Raw genomic sequence first — 21,719 nt, 5'->3', positions numbered from 1 at the left:
TAGTATCCAAAGTAAAACTACTCTCTGTCAGTTTGAAAAATCATGTGTTTTTTCTTATTTAGAGGGCAATGATGGTCACAAGGCTCATTTGCTCAAACAAGAAGATGCTTGTAGGTCTTTGCAGCAGGAGGAGGGGACCTGCAAAGGGCTCCAATCATGCCTGTGGACGGTTTAATATCTGCAGTTGCATTGAGTTTGGAAGCCATGGTGAAATGACAGATCTCAGGTGGCACTGTGGGAGATCCTGGGGATGGTGACAGATGCCAAGGGTGGTGGCACAGCAGCAAATGAGGGGCTGGGCTGCAGTCAGGGTCAGGACTTGCCCTTTGAGAAGCTGCTGCATTTGCAAAGCACTCCCACCCCCTCCTCAGGAATGCAGTGTCCCAGGGATCAGGATGTAGCATTGCTGCACACAGAGCCCACTGCAGCCTCCTCTAGAAAGCAGAAGGCGATGGCCCAGATTCCCCCAGGTCCTCTCCAACCCTGCCCACCTGCTGAGCTGGGCCTGCAGGAGCTCCAGCCTGGACTCGATCTGCCCTGGCCTGTAGTCACTGTGCAGGGGCACATCCTGTGAGCTGTGCACCAGCGAGATGTGCTGCAAAGGCTCTGCAGGGTGGGTCGGCTGCCGATCTTCCCAGAAGGTGAACATGCTGGGAATATCCAGGGGAGTGGCTGGAAGGAGAGGAGACATCTCAGCACTGCTGTCTTGTATCCTCCAGCCTCACTGGGATGGAGGTGCTTCAGATTCTGTCACCTGACATACATGGAGTGGCACAGGAGGGACATAGCAGTTCCAGCTGGGGACAAAAGACAGCTAACACCCTTGGCCTTGGAGCGTGGCTCCCCTCAAATGCACATGAGCAGCTTGGTCCTACTCCAAGATAAGGCCACCATACCCAAGCATCTCTCAGCACCCTCCTGCCAGCTCTACCTGCTGCACTGGGTACCTGTGTAGGACTGGCTGCTCTCCGCCGCCTGCTTGCTGACCTCCGTGTTGCCAGCGCTGGTGGTGATGAGGCTGAGCGAGGGCAGAGCAAAGTCATCCTTTTGGGGTGTGGGGAAGGGCTCAGCTTTCACAGGGCTGCCGGTCTTGGCCTCATCGTCACTGGCCTGGGAGCAGGGAGAGGTGCTGCTGCCCAGGTCATCCCACTGGTCCTTACTCGGTGGGTCCTGCGGGTTGGTGAGCTCGGAGTAGGTGTGATACTGCTCTGCATCAGAGATGCCCGTGTCTGGGTCTGTGGGACAGCACAGGTCAGTTTGGGGAGTACTACACTTGAAAAAAACAGCCCCCATTCCCTCAGCATGCCTTTAGGGCTGGGGCACCCCAAGGGGAGGGAGGGAAGCCTGCAGGATGGTTTGCAGGGGCAGAGGCACCGTTAACCTCTGCTTTGGGGCACTTGCCAGGGTAGTAATTAATAATGATCCCCCTCTCCCTCCCTGCAGGCTGGGCTCTGCCAGTGCAGTAGGACTCACCGGGTTTGCTGGGCTGGCAAATGGAGTGCTTGTGTCGGCGAGCCGGGCGGTAGGAGCAGTCATACTCCTCGCTGAGGGGTGAGCGGGGAACACTGTCTGCCTGAGGAATGAGAGGGGCTGGTCACCAGGGAAGGGGTGCCATGTCCCGTCCATACAGCCCTTCCCATGTCCTCCGAAGGTGAAGCTACCTCTGTCTCTTCACCGCTGCCCTGTCCCACCCAGTGCCTCCTGGACTGGTTCAGAGCTCAAGGGATTCCTGAGGCCATCCTTGCTGCTCTGAGACTGAGGTAAGGGTGTCATGCCATGGGGAGGGAAGGAGCACCCTGAGAAATTGCAGGACATCCCAGAGTGGGACAGGACATAGAGGGAATTTGCCTTTTTTTTATCTCTATTTCAGGTCTCTCAAAAAAAATGTCAGGAAAGGACAAAGTTCAGTCACACACTATAAAAGAGTCAAACAGCACTGGCAAAAATGCTTCAAGCCTTTCAGGGATTGCAAACCTGATTATTTAAAAAGGAATTTTCAGAGGAAGCTGATACCCAATTCAATGAAGCGTGAGAATATTTCTGCTCATTTCTTTTAGCAGCCTCAAAACTTGTGCAACCCATTTGCCCAGGCAGGAGCAGCCCTAATAATAATTTACAAGTGCTGCAGAGCAGAGTACCACTGGCATGGCTTGTTGTGCCAGCTTTTCCAAAGATCTCAGAAATACACAGCAGACGTGTCCTGCTGTGGAGGAATCGTAACTCCCTAGAGAATGCCCTGGGAAATGTGGCTGTTGCCACATTGCTTCAGCCCTCCCACTTGCCAAATTTAAGCATTGACCGCCGCTCCCTGGGGCAGCCCTGGCACTCACATCTCGTAGGTTGAAGGTGATCTCTAAGTTGCTCCAGAAGTTGTCAGAGAAGGCTGGGTACATGTCCAAGACCTCCAGCAGGTCCTCACGCTGGATCTTGTGCAAGTCACAGTAGGTCAGGGCCCTCACGTCGGCATTGGACTTCCCTGGGCGGGCATAGAGGCTGATGGGCTCCCCGAAGATGTCGTTCTTCCCTGTGTCAAGAGACAGCTCATCATGGAGAGGTGGGCACCCACTACTGCTCCATATACTCTGGTCCAGCACCCCTTACTTTGGGGCTCATGAACAAGGGGATGCCCAGCCAGCCCGACCCTGACTGTGTGTGCTGGGGATGACACTGAGAAAGCCATCACTGATGGTGACACCAAGCCAGGGCACTGGGTCATCAGTGATGGCTGGTGACGCCCTGCTCTCCTCATTCCCTTGCGGCTTCATGGCTTCTCCCTGGCATCTTCCAGGGATCCTCCTTTCCCTGTCCACTGGCATGGGGACCCATCAGATGCTGAGGAACAACCTTTCCTTCCCCTATATGCGAGGAAGTTCTTTACCCTCACCTGCCACCCTTCGTCCACCAGCTCACTGCCCATTACCCCTTGCAGAAGGAAGGACTTTTTCACCTAAGATGGCCACCACAATGTCTTCCCGGAGGATCTCAATGGAACCCCGGGAGATGAAGTAGAGCGTGGTGAGGACATCTCCGTAGTGCACCAGGGTGTCTCCAGGTGGTGCATGAGTCGTCTTGAACTTCATGGCCAGGGCACGCAGGCAGCCTTTGCTGGCTCCCCGGAAGGCTTTGCAGTTCTGCAGCAGCGTGCGGTTCAGGTGCAGGCAGATGTCGGCTTGCAGGCAGTCGGGGAAGCCCTTCAGCACCTGTGGAGAGCCAGGGAGAGATGCCATCATGTCACTGTCCCTGGGAGGGAATGCTGTGACAGAACGGAGAGCTTGTGTGACACTCAGCATGAAACAATGGGGCCAAATGGGGGGACCATGCACCCAGAAAACCAAAGGCGGGGACATTTCCCCATCCCTGGAAGTGTTCAAGGCCAGACTGGATGGGGCTTGGAGCAACCTGGTCTAGTGGAAGATGTTCTTGTCCATAGCAGGGAGTGGAACAGTTTGAGGTCTATTCCAACCTCAAACCATTCTGTGATTCTGTGATTTCAATTATCTTTTGATCTTCCCTTGATGGATCCCTGCCTGCCTGTTGCTGGCTTTTACTGCTTGTGGCTGGGGACAACAGCACTCCCAAGCAATAAATAAAAGTAACCAGTTCAATCTATTTATACCCACCCTTTTTCCTCTTTACACCCAGTAATCTTGGATGAATGAGAGCAGAAACTGGCACAAAGAGCACAAAAACCTTAATTAAACAGCACTTGCCTGAATGCCAAGAAGCAGCAGCACAGGACAGTTGTGTGCACTGACAGCTAAATATACCTGTGCAAATACCTCATGTTGAACAAAAGCTGAATCTGAAGGTGACATCAAGGTAAAACTCACAATATGGAGAAAGCTGCTGCCACCAATGACTCATGGTGCCAAGGTGAAAACCACCTGGGTTTGGGTTTTTTTGGAGAGCAGCATATGGCCCTGGGGTCCTCCTTGCTGTCCTCTTTGCTCACATCCTGCTGGTGGCTAAATCTGGAACAGCCATGCTGGGGCTGGTGAGCACGACTTGTTCCTGGCTTCATCATGATCTTCCATGCTAGAAAGGAGTGTTTCCCCACTGGGAAATCAGGGGTGGACGAATTGATCAGGCTGTGGGGTGATTGATGAGATCACGCTGTGTCTGTGCAGCACCCAGCAGGAGCTGGTGTGAGCAGCAGCATGGCTGAGCCACAAGCTCAGCTCTCACAGGGGATTTGTGACCTGGGTTTGTACCAAGCCAAGAGCACCTGTGCTCTAGGGTGCTTGGTAGGGTGCCACAGCACTGCTCCTCATTGTTGCCACTGATGTCCAGCCCAGGGCATCTCCTCCACCCGAGCCATTTAACCCAAAGCTCGCCCAGCAGCAAACCCCCAAGTGCTGCCCAGTTGTTTCACGCGGCAGCAGCAACTCTAGAGGGAGATGCTGAATTCATCCAAATCTGTGTCCTGATGCTGCTCAGGATCAAATCTTAAGGAAGAGAAGGAGCATAAGCTGGGAATGAGTGGGCTGATAACTTGCCCAGGGCCAAGAGACCAGGAATATGAGGTCTCATGTCTCTCCTTGCCTTATCCTTTCTCATTGCTCTGCCTTGCTGCTGCCTGAGCCACCATGTCTGTGCACTGAATCCTGGGGTCGTGAGTCCAGTTTCCAGCCCAGAACACCTCGGCTGAGCCATGTCCTCATCCCTATGGAGCCACGGCGCCGTCAGCACAAGCTCTCCTGCCAGGATCTGAGGCACGGCGCCTCTCCAGCACAGCTCTGCCATTGATCCCCTCTTTGCTAACAAACAGCTGCCTCTCTGGGCTCTAATTAAAATGGATCGAGGTTTATTTAAATGCCCTCCTTTCCCTGCTGTGAGAGCAGGATGCATTTTGCTTAGCAACCGGTGGTGTGGAGAAGAGCTGGATCGATACCTGCTCCACTCCTGTGACACCAACAGACACCAGCCTGAAAGTGCTCAGTGCCAATAGGAACCCTGAGCTCCCCACCGAACCTGCTCTCTGGCCAAGAAATGTGCTCATGACCCTGGCAAACCTCTGGGTATATGTAAAGCAATGGGCAGAAAAGGGAGAGAAGGAGAAAGAGGGATGCAGGAGGTGGAAATGCAGGAGGCGTACGGATAGAGTCAGTCTCCAGCCTCCTGCCTCTATCCTGATCAAAAGGATGGAAGTGTCTGAGTGGAGCCAGGTCTAGATGCCGTGTTGTTCAGGAAAAAGAGCTGTGAGGACACAGGGCCTGCCTGCCCATACTCACTGCGTTCATGTCGATGCCATTGGTGTAGGACCAGGCGTGCTGGAAATACTCCTCCAGGCGCTGGCGCAGGGGGTTGGGGATCTGGTGGAAGCGGATGAACTCCTTGACCCGCAGCATCTGCGTGTGGTAGCGTGCTGTGCCTGAGTAGAGGCGCTGGATGATGGCTGAGACATTGCCAAAGATACTGGCATACATCAAAGCTGAAATGAGAGGGCAAGACTCAGCAGGAAATAGGGAGATGCATGTCCAGCTACATCGGACCTGGAACCAGCAGATTCCCAAAACCCATATCCTACCAGGACCTGAAAACATGTATTATTTCTATCACCCCATCTATTTGTCTGTGTGGAACAGGCACAGGCAGAGGGAGATGCTCCAACCTCCAAAGCAAGGATGGGGACAGTGGGACGTGCGTAGGCACTCACAGCCAATGAGCATGACGCAGATGGAGAAGATCTTCTCGGAGTTGGTGTTGGGCGAGACGTTGCCAAAACCCACACTGGTGAGGCTGCTGAAGGTGAAGTACAGGGCAGTGACGTACTTATCCTTGATGGACGGGCCAGAGGAGAGGTCACTGTCATTGTAGCGCTTGCCGATCTGGTCACCCAGGTTGTCGAGCCAGCCAATCTTGTGCTCCATGTAGGGCCGCTCCACATTGCCGATGGCGTACCAGATGCAGGCCAGCCAGTGGGCAATGAGGGCAAAGGTGCACATGAGCAGGAAGAGCACAGCTGCTCCATACTCTGAGTACCGGTCCAGCTTCCGGGCCACGCGCACCAGGCGCAGCAACCGGGCCGTCTTCAGGAGGCCGATGAGGGTGGTGGTCTGCAGGGGAGAGGTGAGAGACCTCAGGGACAAGCAAAGGATAAATAGGGCATGTTCCAAAGGCACATTACCAGCTGAGCCGTTCTTCCTTTGAAGGATAAAAACGCATTCCTAGAGCGTGAATCACCTTTTCCTGGAGGTGATCTCTGAACTAGGTCAGATCAGTCCCAGCACGGGAAGGGCAGTTTCCCTCTGCTGACCATAAAGGCAACAAGGTCTGGGATTAGAGGTGAGCAAGTGAGAACAGCCAAGGCCAAGCCTATGTTTCCTGATGGGTCCTCACCTTGCCAGCCATTTCTCCCAGAAGAGTTGCCCTCCACTCCCAGGTGTGGAGCCTTCAGGCAGTACAGTAACTACAGGGTTATCCCATTGCCAACATTTTGAGTCTGGCTGGCAATGCACCCCGAAATTCACCCACCCTGGAGTGTGGGGCCAGCCCTTAAACTGACCCCCTGCCTGCTTTGCTGGGTCATCCTCAGCAAGGGGAGTGGATCCACTCTTAACACTTAGAGTAGGGACTGTCTGACCCTAAGAAATGAATTCCCAGGTCCCAGCTGCTTAAAAGCCTGTAAAGACACCCTTCACCCTGTGACCAGCTACCCCTCTCCCTATGGATTTAGCCATCCACCACTTACGTCAAACCATCCACATCCCTTTCTTTCTCATACATCTCTCCCTGTCCAGCCATGAGTCCCCTCATGTCCTGATAGACTCTCTGCTCTTACCTCATCAGAGCCAGAGCGGAAGATGAGCAGGTCAAAGGGGATGGCAGCCACCATGTCAATGAGGAACCACCCCTTGAAGTAATGAATGGCGATCTTGCCAGGGTGGCTCACCACCTCGTCGTTGATGTTGACATAGGTGGTGCGGAAGTTGATGACAATGTCCACGATGAACATGATGTCCACGATGAGGTCAATGATGTTGAGTGGGTCACAGGAGTAGCTGCAGTCCCAGCGCTTCTCCTCCACCTGCTCCTCGTTGAGCAGGAAGGCAGCTGAATAGGGGGTGAAGACGGCTGTGTAGATGACCAGCAGGAGGATGAGCCAGTCCCACACGGCCTTGAAGGGACTGTAGTGCAGGATGGTCCATCGGTGGATGCGTGGCGCCTGCAGCTTGTACTCAGGAAGGACATCAGCACCCAGGGACAGCACCTGCCAGGAGAGGGGTGTGAGAAGGATGGGAGACTAGGAGAGAGGCTGGAATTAATTCCAGGAACCAGAAAGGAACTTCCATGTGCTGGTAGAGCATCAAGGAGCACCCAATGGTTTCCTACAGCTTTTTCACCTTTGTTGGCTGCATATGTGTTTGCCCAGTTGCCCACTGTGGCTGACACCAAGGTCCTTGTCTGTCTCTGATGGTTACAGCCCCCTTGGGGCAGCTTCTTACCTGCTTTATGTCCTTCTGACCCAGCAGAGAGGAAAGTGTCTGCTGCTGTGCCTTCTTCTGCCCTCAGCTCTGTGCCACCTGCTCGGGAGCTGCTGGGTGTCCCTGGCACAGGGCCATGGGATGGGCAGCTTGGAGATGTCATCCCATGGCTGTGTCACCCGAGGGTGACAGCACATTAGACATCCTGCAAGCCTTGCACCATGCCTTTCTTGGCCATAGCAAATATCTTCCCCTGGATGTCCTTCTGGCACAGTTGTCCTCCAAGCAGAGGGATAGCTTGGGCCACCTGCAGCAAAGCCTCTGGCAATGCCCATTTCCCATCTCACCTGTGGCCATCAATGTGCAAACACCATCTCAAGTGGTGAGATGGTGTAAGCACCCTCCCATGCTGTCATGTGTCCCCGCGGCTCTCTGCTTTCATGGGGACACTCCACAGCACCAGTGAGTTCCCCACACATCCGAGCCTGGCCCAGCTCCCCCTCCAGGACCAATGCCAGCTCCTGATAGAGCTAAAGCCACTGTGGGGACACAACACGAGGCGCTGGGTACGGGAGGGGTGGGGCTGCCCTGCTTTGGGTGCTGAGGGGTGGTGGCATGAAGGGGCTTATTTGGAGCTGGGGGCAGCTGGATCCCCTTCCTGCCCCTGCTGCTCTGTTTGTCCCCCAGTGCCCCTGTGGTACTGAGACCAGTGCCAGTTGCAGAGTAGGATGAGGGGCACCTCAATTCTCTCTCCTGGCACTGAGACCCCAGCTAAAAGAGAGCTTTTTGCTGGGCTGCGAAGGAAAGGAGAGAGGAGAAAGGAGGATCCACATATCCCAAGAAAACACTGATAAGCATCACCATGGTTCTGGCAACAGATCTGGAAGAAGGGTCTGATCCTTCCTGCCCTGACAGCTGTCTTGTTCAAGAGTATCTCAAGGGCTCCTGATGCTGCAACCCGAAGCGGATCCATCCCTGTGGCCCCATCCCATAACAAGCAGCCGCTCCCACATCCCAGAGCCCCAGGACACCGGGGAGTCCCGTGCACCAGAGGTGTCCCCTGCTCCTACCTGCCTGCAGCTCGCCCGGCGCCCCAGGCGGCAGCTGACCCTCGAGGTCCGGGTGTCCACCATGGGGGCCCCCAGCCCCACACGCCCCGGCAGCGTCCGGCACGGCGGGCGCAGCGCTCGGGCCGTGGCATTGCCCACGCAGGCACGCAGGCACTCGGCCAGGCGGGTGGGAGACATGCGGCTGCGAAGGGCATTCAGGAGCCCAGCGTGGATTAATCAAACCAAATCAATGCCGGGGCCCCCGTGGGGACAAGAGCGCCAATGGAGCAGCGGGAGCCGTCGACGTCGTTGGTGCATGGAGAGGGGAGGGATTGGAAAAAGTGACCCAAACGCAATCGTTGTGGAGGGAATGAGGCACCAGCTGGGCTTGGGGACTGACTTCTGTGGGGACGGCAGGGAAGAGGACAAGGCAACACTGATAAAACGCTTGATCCCAAAACTAAGTTGTACCCAGAAGACCTGAGATGGACTTCTTCACCTTGTGTCTGGGAAAACCAGCAATGCTCCCACCCTCAGCAGCTGAATGCTTGTTCTGCCTGGCTGGAGGCAGCTCTGTGGGACTGGTCCTGAATTTGGGCCACCAAATACTGTTCTCTGTGCTGGGGCACCTGCTCTGCCCTTCGTCCTTGTTCCTGGCACCTAGCTCTTGCGGCAGAAGCAAGATCAGGTTAAGCCCTCTTGCTTTTCAGGCAGGAATAAATAAAAAACCACATCCCCAAAGATCTGAGGCAGGAAAGGGTAAAGATACAACCCCCAGAAGAGTGTTCAAACCAACACAGAGCTAGGGAGCAGCTGCAGCCTTGTTCCTCTCTGTCCCTAAGGGATGGGAAGCTCCTCGGGTGGCCTGGGTGGCCCTGGGAGTCTCTGAAGGTGGCAGTCCCAGTGTTCCCCGTGGTGATCCTCCTCTGGATGCCTCTTCCCTTTGTCCCCTTCCTCCTGCACTTACTGGCTTTAGCCACAGCTGCAGGCCCATGGTGTGGGGTGCTGGGTGCTGGCAGTGAGTGAGGGAGTGCAGAAGGGAGAAGGAGAAGAAGGAGGAGGGAGCAGGGTATGTGTGGGCTGTGGGTGACAGAGGGAGGAGGCTCCTGTGACCCTGGCTAACCCAAGCCATTGCTCACACCCCGTGGTGCCAGACACCCATCACCTTCCCAGCTGTTCCCTCATGTCCCTTGCTGGGTGCTGGGGATAAGAGGACTGAGCTAAGGTAGGGGTCACTCCAGAATCACCAGGAGAGCCTCAAGCACAAGTGGCTGGGCAGGATCAAGCCCATGGTGCTGGCTGCAGGCTGGCAGTGAGCCAGTATGTATCTCCCAGCATGTATCCTGACACAGCTCAGCCCCACCATCCCTGTCCCCAGCACCCAGCACGGCAGATGGGGGGACTGGGACACATGCCACCTGCAGACAGGACCCCAGCCTGGGGACACCAACCCCACGGCACCCCCACATGCCCCCAGCTGTGCTCCAGAGCCACAGACCCGTGAAGCCGAGCCTGGGACCTTCATTGCACTTGTGGCCCGCCCTCCCTGCCAGCTCACTGCAGGGCCAGACCATCCCAAACAGCCTCCACATCCCTGTCTCCACTCCCTGCCCACCCACCGGTATTTTTAGACGGCGTCTCGCCACTGTCTCTGCCGCTCTTGAATTATTTAACAGCCAGGAGCGGGGAGCTGTGGCTTGGGCAGGAGGTGTGGGGGACATTGGGGTGAGGACAGGCAGGTCCTCCCTGGGAGGGGGAATCCGGCAGGGAGGAGAGGTCCATCCTATCTCATCTCATCCCATCCCACCTGGAGGTTGAAAGTGAAGATTGACCTCTGTGGGTGCTGCACTGCACGGTCCTGCAGCCACCACCCACCAGTTCTGATCCCATCACTCCACAACCAGCTACTGACCCCACATTGAGTGGCCAACACCACTGTGACAGTAACCCCACTGTGACCAGTGATCCCGGGTGTGTTCCTCGTGATGGGGACCGGGGCATGGAGGCTGCTCACCGTCCCACAGGGCGCTTCAGGGGCTAATCCTGGGTCACTGCAGTCATCCCCAGATTAGAGGGACTAATGAAGGAGACAAGCCCAAGACCTGCTCCATGATGTGTGAAGTGGGGAGCCCAGCCCCTGTGCATGCAGGCTGTGAAGTTAAAGGTTTGCTGACACCGAGACAGAAGGAGAATCCTGCATAGCACTCCACTCTGATGGAGCAAACTCCCAAGCCTGGAGGCTTTTCTGGGGTCAGATGGCTGCATTTTCATTAAATTTGGCCTTGGCTACTGCTGGCAACAATGGGAGGTGCCCTCAGATATATCTTCCCGTGCCTCAGTTTCCCCACAGCTAGAAGAGCTCCTTACTCAGGATACATCAGCATCTTTCACGCACTCTGGTATTCCCGTGGGATGTGCTTTAGGAGACAGCGCCCAAGTGTCCCCTGCAGTGACAGGTGGTGCCACGCGTGTTGGTGACAGTACAGTGCCACCTGCTGTCTCCCAGGGGATTCTGTGGCCCTCGGCGTGCTGACACCGGCTCCTTGGCCGGGCACCCCATGGCCAGCGGTGCCCCAGGGGCTCCATTCCCAGAACTGAGGGGCAGGAACAGTGCCCAGAGCTCTCTCCAAAAGAAGCCACATGCACACACAAACATGCAAACACTTGTCCCGTTCAAGGCCACCCTCACGAGCAGTTCATGCTGTGTTTCCCCAGCCAGAAATTACCAGAAATAATAATTTAGGGGATTAAAATGAGAATTTCAGCCATTCAGAGAAAGGCATAACCAAACACAGGGATACTGGCATTTCCTGGGATGGAATCTCCAGGTGTCACTGCCTTCCCTGCTACTCTCCTCCCAAAACCACTGGAGTGCTTGTGACTGTCCCCCAGCAGCAACACCAGCACCCCATCACTGCCTTGGTGGAATCTCACTGCCCACATACCTGTGTGACCTTCTCAGTAACGTTCTGGGTGCGTTCCATCACCTTGTGGGGAGCAATTATCTCAATCTCTGTGGTGGAACCTGAGCGGTGCTTCTCCAGGTTGAACTCCACAAAGTTGAGTGTGAACTGGGGGATCTGGCTGATGGTCCGGTACTTCATGAGGTCTGAGTCCGAGGTGGAGTTCGGGGGGTTGGGTTTGACATGGGAAGCCTCTGAAAGAGGATGGAGAGGAGCATTGAGAAGGGCAGTGTGAGCAGGAACAGATCCCTAGAGCCCTGACCTTGTGTAGGACCTCCAGGAGCTGGGGACCACCACAAGGTGCCACCAAAAGGCGCCAAAGTCTGCTTGGCCATAAAGGCTTAACTTCTTCAGGCTGGCTCAGACGTGGGATGCCCAGTCTGGGATGCCTGAGAAAGGGCTGTTTTTCCCAAATATCACCCATCTTTTCACCATTAAACCTCCTTCAGGGAGCTCAGACCAGCTGCCAAAACAGAGACACACTGTTGATTCACCACAGAGAGATGCCAAAACTGGCATGAAAACAGACAAAGGAGGACATCATTCTCCTCCACCCTTGCATGCTTTAGCCTGACAAACAGCTCTTGAGCTGCTGTCTTGGTTTTTGGCCACCAAACTGAACCAGGAGTTGGATGATATTCCCACTCAGATGTATCCTCCACCCCCCAGCTCCAGGTAGGGAGGTCAGAGCTTTCTCCAGAAGAAGAGCTGTAGTGGGGGTGGATCCTAATATTTCTCCCTGGGGACCTGCCTCTGGGTCACCCCAATGCAGGACCAGGGAGGAAGCTGTGTAGGTGGTCATTTCATGGCTGGGCTTCTGGCAACGTTTTGTCATGGCCTGTACTCAGACACAGGGCTTCAGGAAGATCCCCAGGCAATGTACTCAGTGTGTACCAACCTTTCCATCTCCTACAGGCAAGGCAGGGTTGTATTTTCAATTTTTTACCCCTTCTAGCCCTTGCACTCTGACATTGAGCCAAGTGGTGGTGTGGGCAGGAGGTGTCTGAAGACATTGTGAAGGTGCCCAGTTAGCACTAGCCATTCTGCTGCCACCCTTCTCCCTGCGCATTCCCCTTCCCTCCCTCTATACTGTCTCCTCCTGAGGGTCCATAACCCATGACTATAGGAGGATCATGGACCTCCAGCCCATTTTTTACAGCCACATTCCACAGACTGATCTCTCTCATCCCCAGCTGACAGGCTTCTCTTTCCTGACCTCCATCTAATTTGTCATCATCACTCATGAGAACCAGAGGTCTGGATGTGGATAGCATGGTGAAGGATCATTCCCTTCAGCCCTTCAGGGTGGCCTGGCCAGCGTCTCACCCACCTCCAACACATGGACACAGCTCACACTGCACATGCCTGCAGACCCCTTCCCTCCCTCCTGGGAAGGTGGGACGGCATTGGGATGCCCCTTGTGTGGGGCAGCTGAATGCAACCTCACACGGTCTCACATCTCACACACAAATCATGGGTGGCCCTACCTACAGAGCAGGACCTGCCTATGCAGGGAATCACATGGAGACCAGTGGGTTTTGGGGAGAAGAACCAGGTAATCTCCACCTTGCAGAGGGAAAAGAGACCGAGACCTCCCCCCCCGAGATGTGCTGAGGCCATCGCCAGAACCCTGACTCCCGCAATAGAACCGACAGCTCCGGGGTTTTCCCTACCTGAGTTTGCCCTCCTTTCCCTGAATTTTCTCTGGAACTCAGACCTCGCAGCCTCAAAGTTGTCCAAGGAGGAGACCCTGCGGAGGCTGTGGAAGCTGCCCCCAGCGCGAGACCGAAAGAAACCCCACGCAGGGTACGACCCTCGAGGGCCCAGCACGGGAGGCTCTTGTTTCGGGGACGAGTGTTGTAGGGTGGGGTCGGCCTCCAGGCTTGGCCTCCGCTCCTTTTCCAGGAGGGATTCGGTCTCTGACTGCATACAGTTTTCCTTGGGCGATGTCTTCAAGTCCCTCAAAATCAGGGAGTCACCACCAGGCTTTAAGACAGCCAGGAGAAAGCGTTGTATTAGAAGGAGTCCCCGCGTGCTGGGGGGAAAGGTGAGGGAGCCAGGGTAGGTAAGAGGAGAGGCAGAGGGCTGGGAAGCACTGCAGTTCCTGAGGTCATCTCCAGCCTGGACCAGGACCTGCTTTGGAGTGGGGCGACCGAGTCCCTGGGGACTTGGCAGCTCCTACCTCCTATCAACTCCCGCCATGGGAGGCTGCGGGGAGGTTTGCAAGGTGATGGTGCACAGCTGGGAAGCAGGTGAGAGCAAGAGGAGACCTAGGGACAGCAGGAGTACCTGCTGTGCCATGCGTTTTTCTGAGATGTCCCTGGGTCCCACCACTGGGGCTGCCCTTCCCTCACCTGCTGCAAAAGCTCAGGCCACCACCACGGGTCAGTGCCCTATGCTGGTGTTTATGGAAGAGGATGTGCTCTGCACAGGAAGCACTGGAGGAGCTGCTGTGTTTGTAAATTTGCCCATATTTATCCTCCTTCTCCTAGAGCCACTGTTAACCATGGCTAAACATTTTTCCCTGAAGACCTGATGAGTTTCCAGACTTTAATTTCTGCAATGGAGTGTGGAAAGCCAGTTAGCAGTTAGCCAGTTCCACTTTCTGGGAGCAGAAACCCATGAGACTGTGCCTCTCCAGTAGTACCCACAGGAGGGACTGTGGCACTTCTCACCATCCCTAAGGCTCTCAGGGCAGGATGGGGTTCCTGGAGAGGCTGGCTGCTGGCTGGCCCTGCACCTGCAGGGCTGTGCCCACTTGACCAAGCTCCAGAAAAACAGTAGAACACCAGGTTGTCCTCAATGCACATTTTCCATGTGTGTGCCCTGAAACACTGCAGTGCTCCATGCAGCTCCAGCCTGGGAGTACCCAGAGCTTTTAGCAGTGCTGGTGCCTATAGGAATGATGTACCCAAAGCATCTGATAACCCTACACACGTATTCAATCTACCATAAACACAACCTCTGAGAAGACAGGCACCTTCCATCTCATTATATCTATGATTTGGGGAAGCAGATTTATCCAGGCTGCCTGGATACACCCAGCACAGCAAGACCATGGCACCTGGGGATGCCTTAGCAGAGGAGCCTCCTTGCTCACATCCTTGAACTCCAGCATTTCAGAAAACAGCAGGTCTTTGACTGGAGGTACCCTGAGCACTACTGACAGTCAGGAAGCCACCAAGAACAGCAATCTCTGAACAGACCCCACCAACAGTTTTTCAAGGTTGGTGACAGATCACCTTCCACCATGGGAAGTACAATCTTTGCTGGAGGGCTGAGAAGCTGGACCAGCCTGTGCTGCCTGATCCCTGCCAGGAAAACATGAGGAGATGAGCCTGCCAGTCCCTGCTCAGAGCACAGCTGCTCCATGCTCCTACAGCTACCAGCACATCCCCTCCTTGAGGTGGGGACAACTCCCTGGAGCTCCACCATCCTGGGCAACCTGCAGTATGGAGCAGACCTTCCTCCCCACCTTGGCACCTCTCCCACTCCCCCCATGAGCCATGGAATGTGCGGAGCAGCACCGTCGAGCTCCAGCCCACGCCGCCAAAGCACCGCACTCGCTGCCAGCCCTCAGCAGGGCCAGCCTCAGCACCGACCCCGTGCCAGCCCTACCGCCAGAGATGGCCCGAGCCACAGCAGCCAAGGGGGACTGGGATGGGGACAACGAGGAAGAGCGCTGGGACCTGGCCTGAGGCGTGGGCTTATATCAGACAAAGGCTACGGTTACCTTTCCATAGTCAATGGCTACTCCATCAAACTCACTGGTGGGCAGAGATTTCCGCTGGATTTTGAGTCGCCGCAGGGACGGGAGACTAAACTTCAAACTCCTACCTTCACCTTGTTAAAAAGAGAAACAAAACACAAGAGAGAAAGATGTGACCTAGCTGCATGTGATGGCTGGAGTGAGGTGGGACAGGGGAGACGCTACGGAGAATTTTGGGTGGCTTTGGGGGACGCACATGCTGTGTGGCCCTTCCTCCTCCAGAGCACTTGCTATTCCCAGGCCATCACATCACCGTGTGCTCAAGGCAGACCCTGACCTGGCAGCAAGCTCCTCTGAGCTGGAGAAGAGTTCCCTACAACTGCGGATGTGATCGGGAAAGGTGCAGAGCATCCCTAAGCCAATTAAAGAGGTTAAAGCCACTTAAGGGATTTGGACCTGGAGGAAATCGAGCCTCTAAATCTCTTTGGTGGAACTTTAGTGAAAAAAACGTCCACACAATAGAGATGGTAATTTAGAAAGGCATCAAAAGAAAAGTAGTTCTATCAATTTTGTTCCTGGATTTATTTTGGATTTTAAGTGAGGGAATTCGGACCACACAGGTCTCTTCCTGCCATCACAGGGGACAAGGAGACCACCTTACTGGGGACTGGGGCTGGGACAAGGGCAGCCAGGGCTGCTAGGAGCTGTGAGAGAGATGCAGGAGAGGAAGAGCCCAGATGTGGAGAGGGCCCAATGCCCCTGGTTGTGACACTCAATGCAAAGTCACTTGTCCTCTTCTAGAGGAGACCATGGTCACTTGCACTGCAGAGTTCATGTGAGCAGCTACGTTCACACCCTTGGGGCCTGGGTCAGCCCCAAAGCTCATCCAGCAGCACCAACTGAGCTCCCTAACTGCACAAAAGTTGGCTTAAATCCTGGGGTGTGTGGGATGTGGCACGAGCTCCACAAAGACATTGTCGTCTGGGAAAAAGCAACACATTGAGGAGCCCTTTGGTTTTGGCAAGATTAGCTTCCCTCATCCAGCCCCAAAACACCACCAAGCTGCTTGGGCAGGGCCCCAGACTGCCCAGCAACGTCTGTGCCCCTGGGGTACCACACGGGCTCCCTCTGCTCACCCCATCCCCACTGCCTAGAGCAGCTTTTCAGCTGGAAGAAGCAAAGCATCCAACTTTCCCTGCACACCAATGAGCTGGCAACCAGCAACACAGGCACCTGTGGCTGTGCAATTGAAGACTGAGTCAGAAAACCTGTGCATGAGATCTCGATCTTGGGGCTCCAGCAGCTGCACCAGCAGCTCTGGCCTTTCCACACTCCCTGCCATCGGAAACACCCCTTGGGATGCACAACACAACATCCAACATGCAAGGAAGTGACAGCTACTCTGGATTTGAGTGCCTTCTGCCGAAGGGAGGGGTGAGATGGGGTATGGGTGCATCATATGTTGAGATATTTTGAGAGCTGGTGGGGCTGCAAAGCAATGCTGGTGCTGGAATTTAAGATTTCCTCAGCAGGTCATGCATAGAGGGTAGCTGATACTAAAGCAATCCATCAAAAATATGAATCTCATCACTTCACAGACCTATGAAGACATGCACAGTGATCTGTCCATCCACACAGACACCCCCATGAGCTCCCTGTGTGCATGTCTGGCCTGAGCACATATAAACCCATATAAAACTCTGCTGGTACCTGCTGCCATACACAGACACCTGAATGGCTCCAGGATACAGTTATGCACTGAGTGGGAATGCACTGACACACACACTCCAGTTCAATGGGCAGCTCTCAAACTGTTCCCTGATGTGGCCCTGGCTCTGGTCCTGGTCCTGCTGTGCCACCCCATGTGCCATGGTGGGACAGACCCATGTTGCTCCCACAGCTTTATTTTGAGGCCTGCCCGAAGCCTCCCAACAACACCCCTAGGGAATGTTGTCATGAAGGCAGATGTGGGATTATTTCCCTGGCTCAAGCAGAGGTGACCAGCACTGAGGGCTGTATAGAAGGAAGAGATTTAGAAGTTACAGCTCTTTGTCAGGTCTAACATCTGCATCCCTGAATATCCACATCCCCTCGAGAGCCTCACCACAGCTTCCCTTTGATCCAGTCTCCTTCAAAAGGGAATTTGAATTTTCCACTGTCTCCAAAACCCTGGAAGGAGTCTAAGAGAGCAGGGAATAGCCTGAAGCTGGGGCAGGCTGAACCATCACAGTGCAGCCATCCTCGTGCCATTCACCTGCAGTGACATTCTGATAGCACAGCCATGCTGTTGGTGACACCAAATGTCCCCTGGCCCTCCTGGTGACCCCATACACAGGTCCTGCCCCACACCAGCACCTCCAGCCCAAGCCAGTGTTAAATATGGAAAAGATCCAGCAGTGCAGGGGGTTCATGGAGGGGACTCCATGGCTCCACTCACAGCGAGACCTCCTCTCAAAAATGCACCATCCCATGCAATGAATCAGTCCCCATCCTGTTCCCCAGGTCTCTGGGATTTCGGGAACTGCCACTGGGCAGCTGTGGACGCAAGGGAAGCACACCTGGCTCAAACAGCCTTTTCCCATCCAGCTGGGGTCTGGCTGCACCAGTCCCTGAGCAGTCAGAGCTGCGGCTGTGAAAAATACAAACCTCTTCCCATGCAAGATCCTGCCCAGTCACAGGTGCAGCCTTCAGTCCCCACGTGCTCCCAAGCAAACCATGGGGTGAGGGTGCTGTGCTGCCCTCCCAGGTCCCCGCCGCCCCCGGGCACCCACCTTTGCTCCAGCTCTGGGACAGGCGCTGGTGCAGGCTCCGCCCGGTGCTCTTGGCGATGAGCTGTGCCAGATCCTCGAAGTTGAGGATGAACATGATGACGACACCTTCCTCGTTCTTCACAGGCACCACATCCACCAGGCAGCGGAAACACGATGCTGCCGAGCAGAGACAGGCTTAGGGGGGCTGCACAGGAGACTCTGACCTCCCCCCGCAGCTTTTGGCAGAGAAGTGGGTTTCTGAGAACTTTGATGGGTGTAATCCCTGCTGGGGGGTAGTGGATGATGTGGAACATGATCTGAGCTCTGGGAAAGGGCCATATCCCTGAAGCATCCCAATCACACTGATCACATCTCTTTTTTCTGTCCCAGACAGTCATTTATATTAATGTACTTGAGAACAGCAATTAAAGAGTGAGTAATTAAGAACTCAGGAAGTCCCAGGTAGTGGTTTAACCTCATTAAGCATCCTGCTTGTAATCATGCTGCAGTTAATTGCCCTGCAATCACCAGGCAGTTTTTGGGGACTGGATGCAGGTAATGGGGGTGAGCCCGACCACGTGGGCAGCAGGACTGGGGAGGATCAGTGTGACAGTCCCCAAGGACAGTCCCTGAAGGCATGGTCAGGCATGGCCTTGTCTTGTCCTGCCACGGGGACACTGAGGCACAAAAGCGGCACAAGGACTGGCTCAGTGTCCTGGGAGTGATGGAGGCTGTGAGGAGGATCCCAAATATGTCCATAGGGATTTTCCTGTTGGATGTCAGCTTAACCCTGTGGCTCTTCTTGTGCAGCAGCCAGGCACCAGTCTTCAATTAAAGGCAACTGAAAACACCTGAAGGTCTTTTCCAAAGCACCAAGTAAAGGATACAGGTGTTTTCCCACCTCCTTTGCCAGCTTTATTCCCACCAAATCCTCCAAAAACCCTACCTTAGGGAATAATCACTGAGTCCCTTCCTTGAGCTAACTGCTGTTGCTTTGGCACTGGTGGGAGTGGGACCCTCTGAGCCACAGCCACTGTCACGATCCCTCTGGTGAAACCCCTTGAACGTGCCCAGGCTCCTATCCCAAAACTGCTCGAGATGATGGAGCACGCAGGTACCGCTCCAGACAATATGGAGCCAGGCCACCTCCTTCCATGGCAGCTTTTGCCCTGTGCAGATCCCTGATCTTGCCTTGGCCCCTTGCTCTGATCACAGGGATTAGCAGATTGGGCAGGGATGTGCTGCTGGCCCGATCCAGTGCTCTCCTGCTCTGGCTGTGGCCACGCTCCAGCCGGGAGGGGCATGTCAGCCTTTCTGCGTATAATTTTAAGGAGCTCAGGGCCTCCCGTAATCAGGAGCAGATGGCCAGCATCGGGCAACTTCAAAATCTGCCGTGACGTCAGGGATGTACACATACACAGACACAAGAACAGGAAAGAAATGGATATGCTGAATTCTGTTTAAAGACCCCAGCAGATATGATTTTCTTTCTTTCTCTCTCTTTCTCTCTCTCTCTCTCTCTTTCTTCTCTCCACTGTTCACCAAAGGGAGAGGAAATCCACTTAAATGTGTGAGCTGGGGAGAAGGGAGTGGATTTTTGGCAGATAAATCTGTTTGGGGGCTGCATGGCACACCACAGGTTACCTCTCTGCGTAGCAGTACGAAGTGAGCTCTTTCCCTCTCTTTCTCAGGATTTTTAGGGATCTTTAGATCAAGAGATAGCCTGGAAGGGATGCTGAGTGAGTGAGGTGCTCTGGGTGATGCTGAGGTGGCACATGCCTGGTGGGATGGCACGGTGCCATCCCCAGGATGCCGCAGCTCTGGTGTGTGCACAGGCACACGCTGGTGTGTCAGGGGCTGTGCACAGGGGAGCCTGCTCATGAATGTTTTCTCCTTTGGTGTTAGAAAATGAGGAGTTTTTTTCCCCCCAGGAGTGATTTTGAAGCATCACTAACTTCCTGGAACCCACATGGTTCATTGGCATGGGCAGCCATCAGCTCCATGCTTCCCCCTGGACTGGGAATTCTCATCCAGATAGCCCAGTCCAGGCTCAGGTGCTCTCCCCTCCTGCATTCCTTCACCACCTCACATTTCCTTCCTAAGTTCCTTATGGCAGTGGGAGGGGATGGGCTCTGAGCTGTTCTCAGGGGGGCTAGATCCTGGCAGCCCCTTATGTGGCATGGGAAAGAGTTAATCCCATGGCCAATGCAGAACAGCTGAAAACTGGGCCCAGTTACATCTAGTTGGATTGATATAAAGAGCAGCTGGGAGGTGGCTGGGGGTGGGTTTGGGTGGCAGCTGGTGCCTGGTTTGATCCTGAAAATCTGGGAGGTGCTGAGCTTGAGCGGCCCTGGCCAATGTCACAGTGAGCCCCTCACTGATCCCTTCTTAAATTAAATAAAAGAGACTATTTCTGCTGGGAGGGAACTATAGCAATAATCTAGTCCAACTGCCTGGCCAATTGAGTGTGGGCCAATGTTAATCCCCTCCAAAACCAGGGGAATCACCCCAAAAGTAGCCTCAGCAGGCTCAGCCCTGCGTGCCAGGAACTCAGTGCCTTGCTCAGACCCACATGACACAGCATGGAGGTGTCAAGGGGTATCAGGGCCAGGGATGGGAGCAGCAGGTTCCCTTAAGCCTGGCCCAAAGGCAGGGCATTCCCCAGGATTTGGGGTCTCTGTGCAGCTGGGATTTGGGGTACCCCCAGCTCTGTGGAGAGGCTGCAGCTGGGAGAGCTGTGGTACCCTTTGTCCTGATTCAGTTTCACGATAGTGAGCCAGCCTCGGCTCTGCTGAACACTGAGCCTCCCTATCCTTCTTCCCAAGAACCAGGCACCCAAACCTGCCCTAGCACCAGTGGGCTGAGCCAGTCCCAGGAGGGACCTCAGGCCTGCCCTCCCTTCCTTGGTCCTCGATTGACTGTCCCCATCCATCTGACTGTCTCTTCCCTTCAGCTGTTCAGCTAATCTGTCTCCATCCATCTAATTTTATCCAGCCACCAAATGATCTCTTGGAGGAGCCCTGGGGGCATTCCCAACCTGCCTGTGCTTTGTGGCCACCAGCATTAGGGTACCTGTGCCCATCTGGGATGAGACCCAGCCTGGGGGCTGCAGAAAGGGCTTGGCAGGTGGGGTACAATATGGATGCTGGTTTGAAGGGTCCTACAGCCAATGTGGTGGGCTTGTATGGGCTGGGAAAACCAGCTCATTCCCTTAACTCCTGGGTTTGATCTTCCAGCACCCAGCCCAGCTCCTCCAAGCTGAGTGAGTGCCTGGAGGTTTGTGCTTTCTGACCCACCGTGTCTTCTGACCTTGATAAAAGCCAACACTTAATAACATTAAAAATGTCATTGTTGGGGGCCCTCCCCCCCGTCCCTCTTATCCCCTGCAGCCACTGGTGGTTAATGCATTTGTCAGTATCATCAGTATTAAACTAATCAACAGGACACGGGGGTTTCCGAGAGCCGGACACAAGCCAGTATTGTTATGAATATTAAAAAAGCGAGCTATTAATCTGTGCTTGGAGCTCTAACCCAGGCCTCCCCCCGGCCGGGAGATTTAATCTGCAGGGTCTCATGGCAGAGTGGCTAAATCTATAGTGGTGTTACATAAAGGAGCAGAAGAGAGGGGCTGGGAAGGGCACGGAGGGGACGGGGACAGCGATGGGAACAGAGCTGTGCTCCAGGGATGGCTGGCATGCCCAGAGAGAAGCTTGGAGGACCAAGCTGAGCATCCATCCTGGGATAAATCAGTGTCAGGGCTGAATAGAACTTCAAAGGGAAGCAGACATTGCTGGGAGGCCCAAAATCCCTGATGTGTGATGGAA

The 21,719-nt window shown here is 54.8% G+C and overlaps 1 protein-coding gene across 2 annotated transcripts in view; it reads right to left on the bottom strand.

Moving 5' to 3' along the window:
• Nucleotides 1–21,719, bottom strand: part of KCNH6 (potassium voltage-gated channel subfamily H member 6) — a 32,445-nt gene that overhangs the window by 2,808 nt on the left and 7,918 nt on the right. Inside the window, exons 3-14 of one of the 2 annotated variants that reach the window (XM_088068139.1) lie at nucleotides 17,917–18,072; nucleotides 15,170–15,279; nucleotides 13,110–13,422; nucleotides 11,419–11,630; nucleotides 6,782–7,210; nucleotides 5,657–6,056; nucleotides 5,232–5,431; nucleotides 2,948–3,200; nucleotides 2,331–2,524; nucleotides 1,474–1,573; nucleotides 948–1,235; nucleotides 492–672 (exon numbers count right to left, since the gene is read on the bottom strand). In XM_088068139.1, coding sequence (XP_087924265.1) covers nucleotides 492–672; nucleotides 948–1,235; nucleotides 1,474–1,573; nucleotides 2,331–2,524; nucleotides 2,948–3,200; nucleotides 5,232–5,431; nucleotides 5,657–6,056; nucleotides 6,782–7,210; nucleotides 11,419–11,630; nucleotides 13,110–13,422; nucleotides 15,170–15,279; nucleotides 17,917–18,072 — 2,836 coding nt within the window. The remainder of the gene's footprint in view (nucleotides 1–491; nucleotides 673–947; nucleotides 1,236–1,473; nucleotides 1,574–2,330; nucleotides 2,525–2,947; nucleotides 3,201–5,231; nucleotides 5,432–5,656; nucleotides 6,057–6,781; nucleotides 7,211–11,418; nucleotides 11,631–13,109; nucleotides 13,423–15,169; nucleotides 15,280–17,916; nucleotides 18,073–21,719) is intronic. The other variant, XM_014261023.2, reaches the window with a different exon arrangement.

Source organism: Pseudopodoces humilis, chromosome 29, assembly GCF_049639895.1.
Source record: "Pseudopodoces humilis isolate 2021_Gansu_Grassland_sample_001 chromosome 29, ASM4963989v1, whole genome shotgun sequence".
NCBI classification, from domain to species: Eukaryota; Metazoa; Chordata; class Aves; order Passeriformes; family Paridae; genus Pseudopodoces; species Pseudopodoces humilis.
The sequence above is the reverse complement of the archived record's forward strand: the minus strand, read 5'-3'. Positions and strand labels throughout refer to the sequence as shown.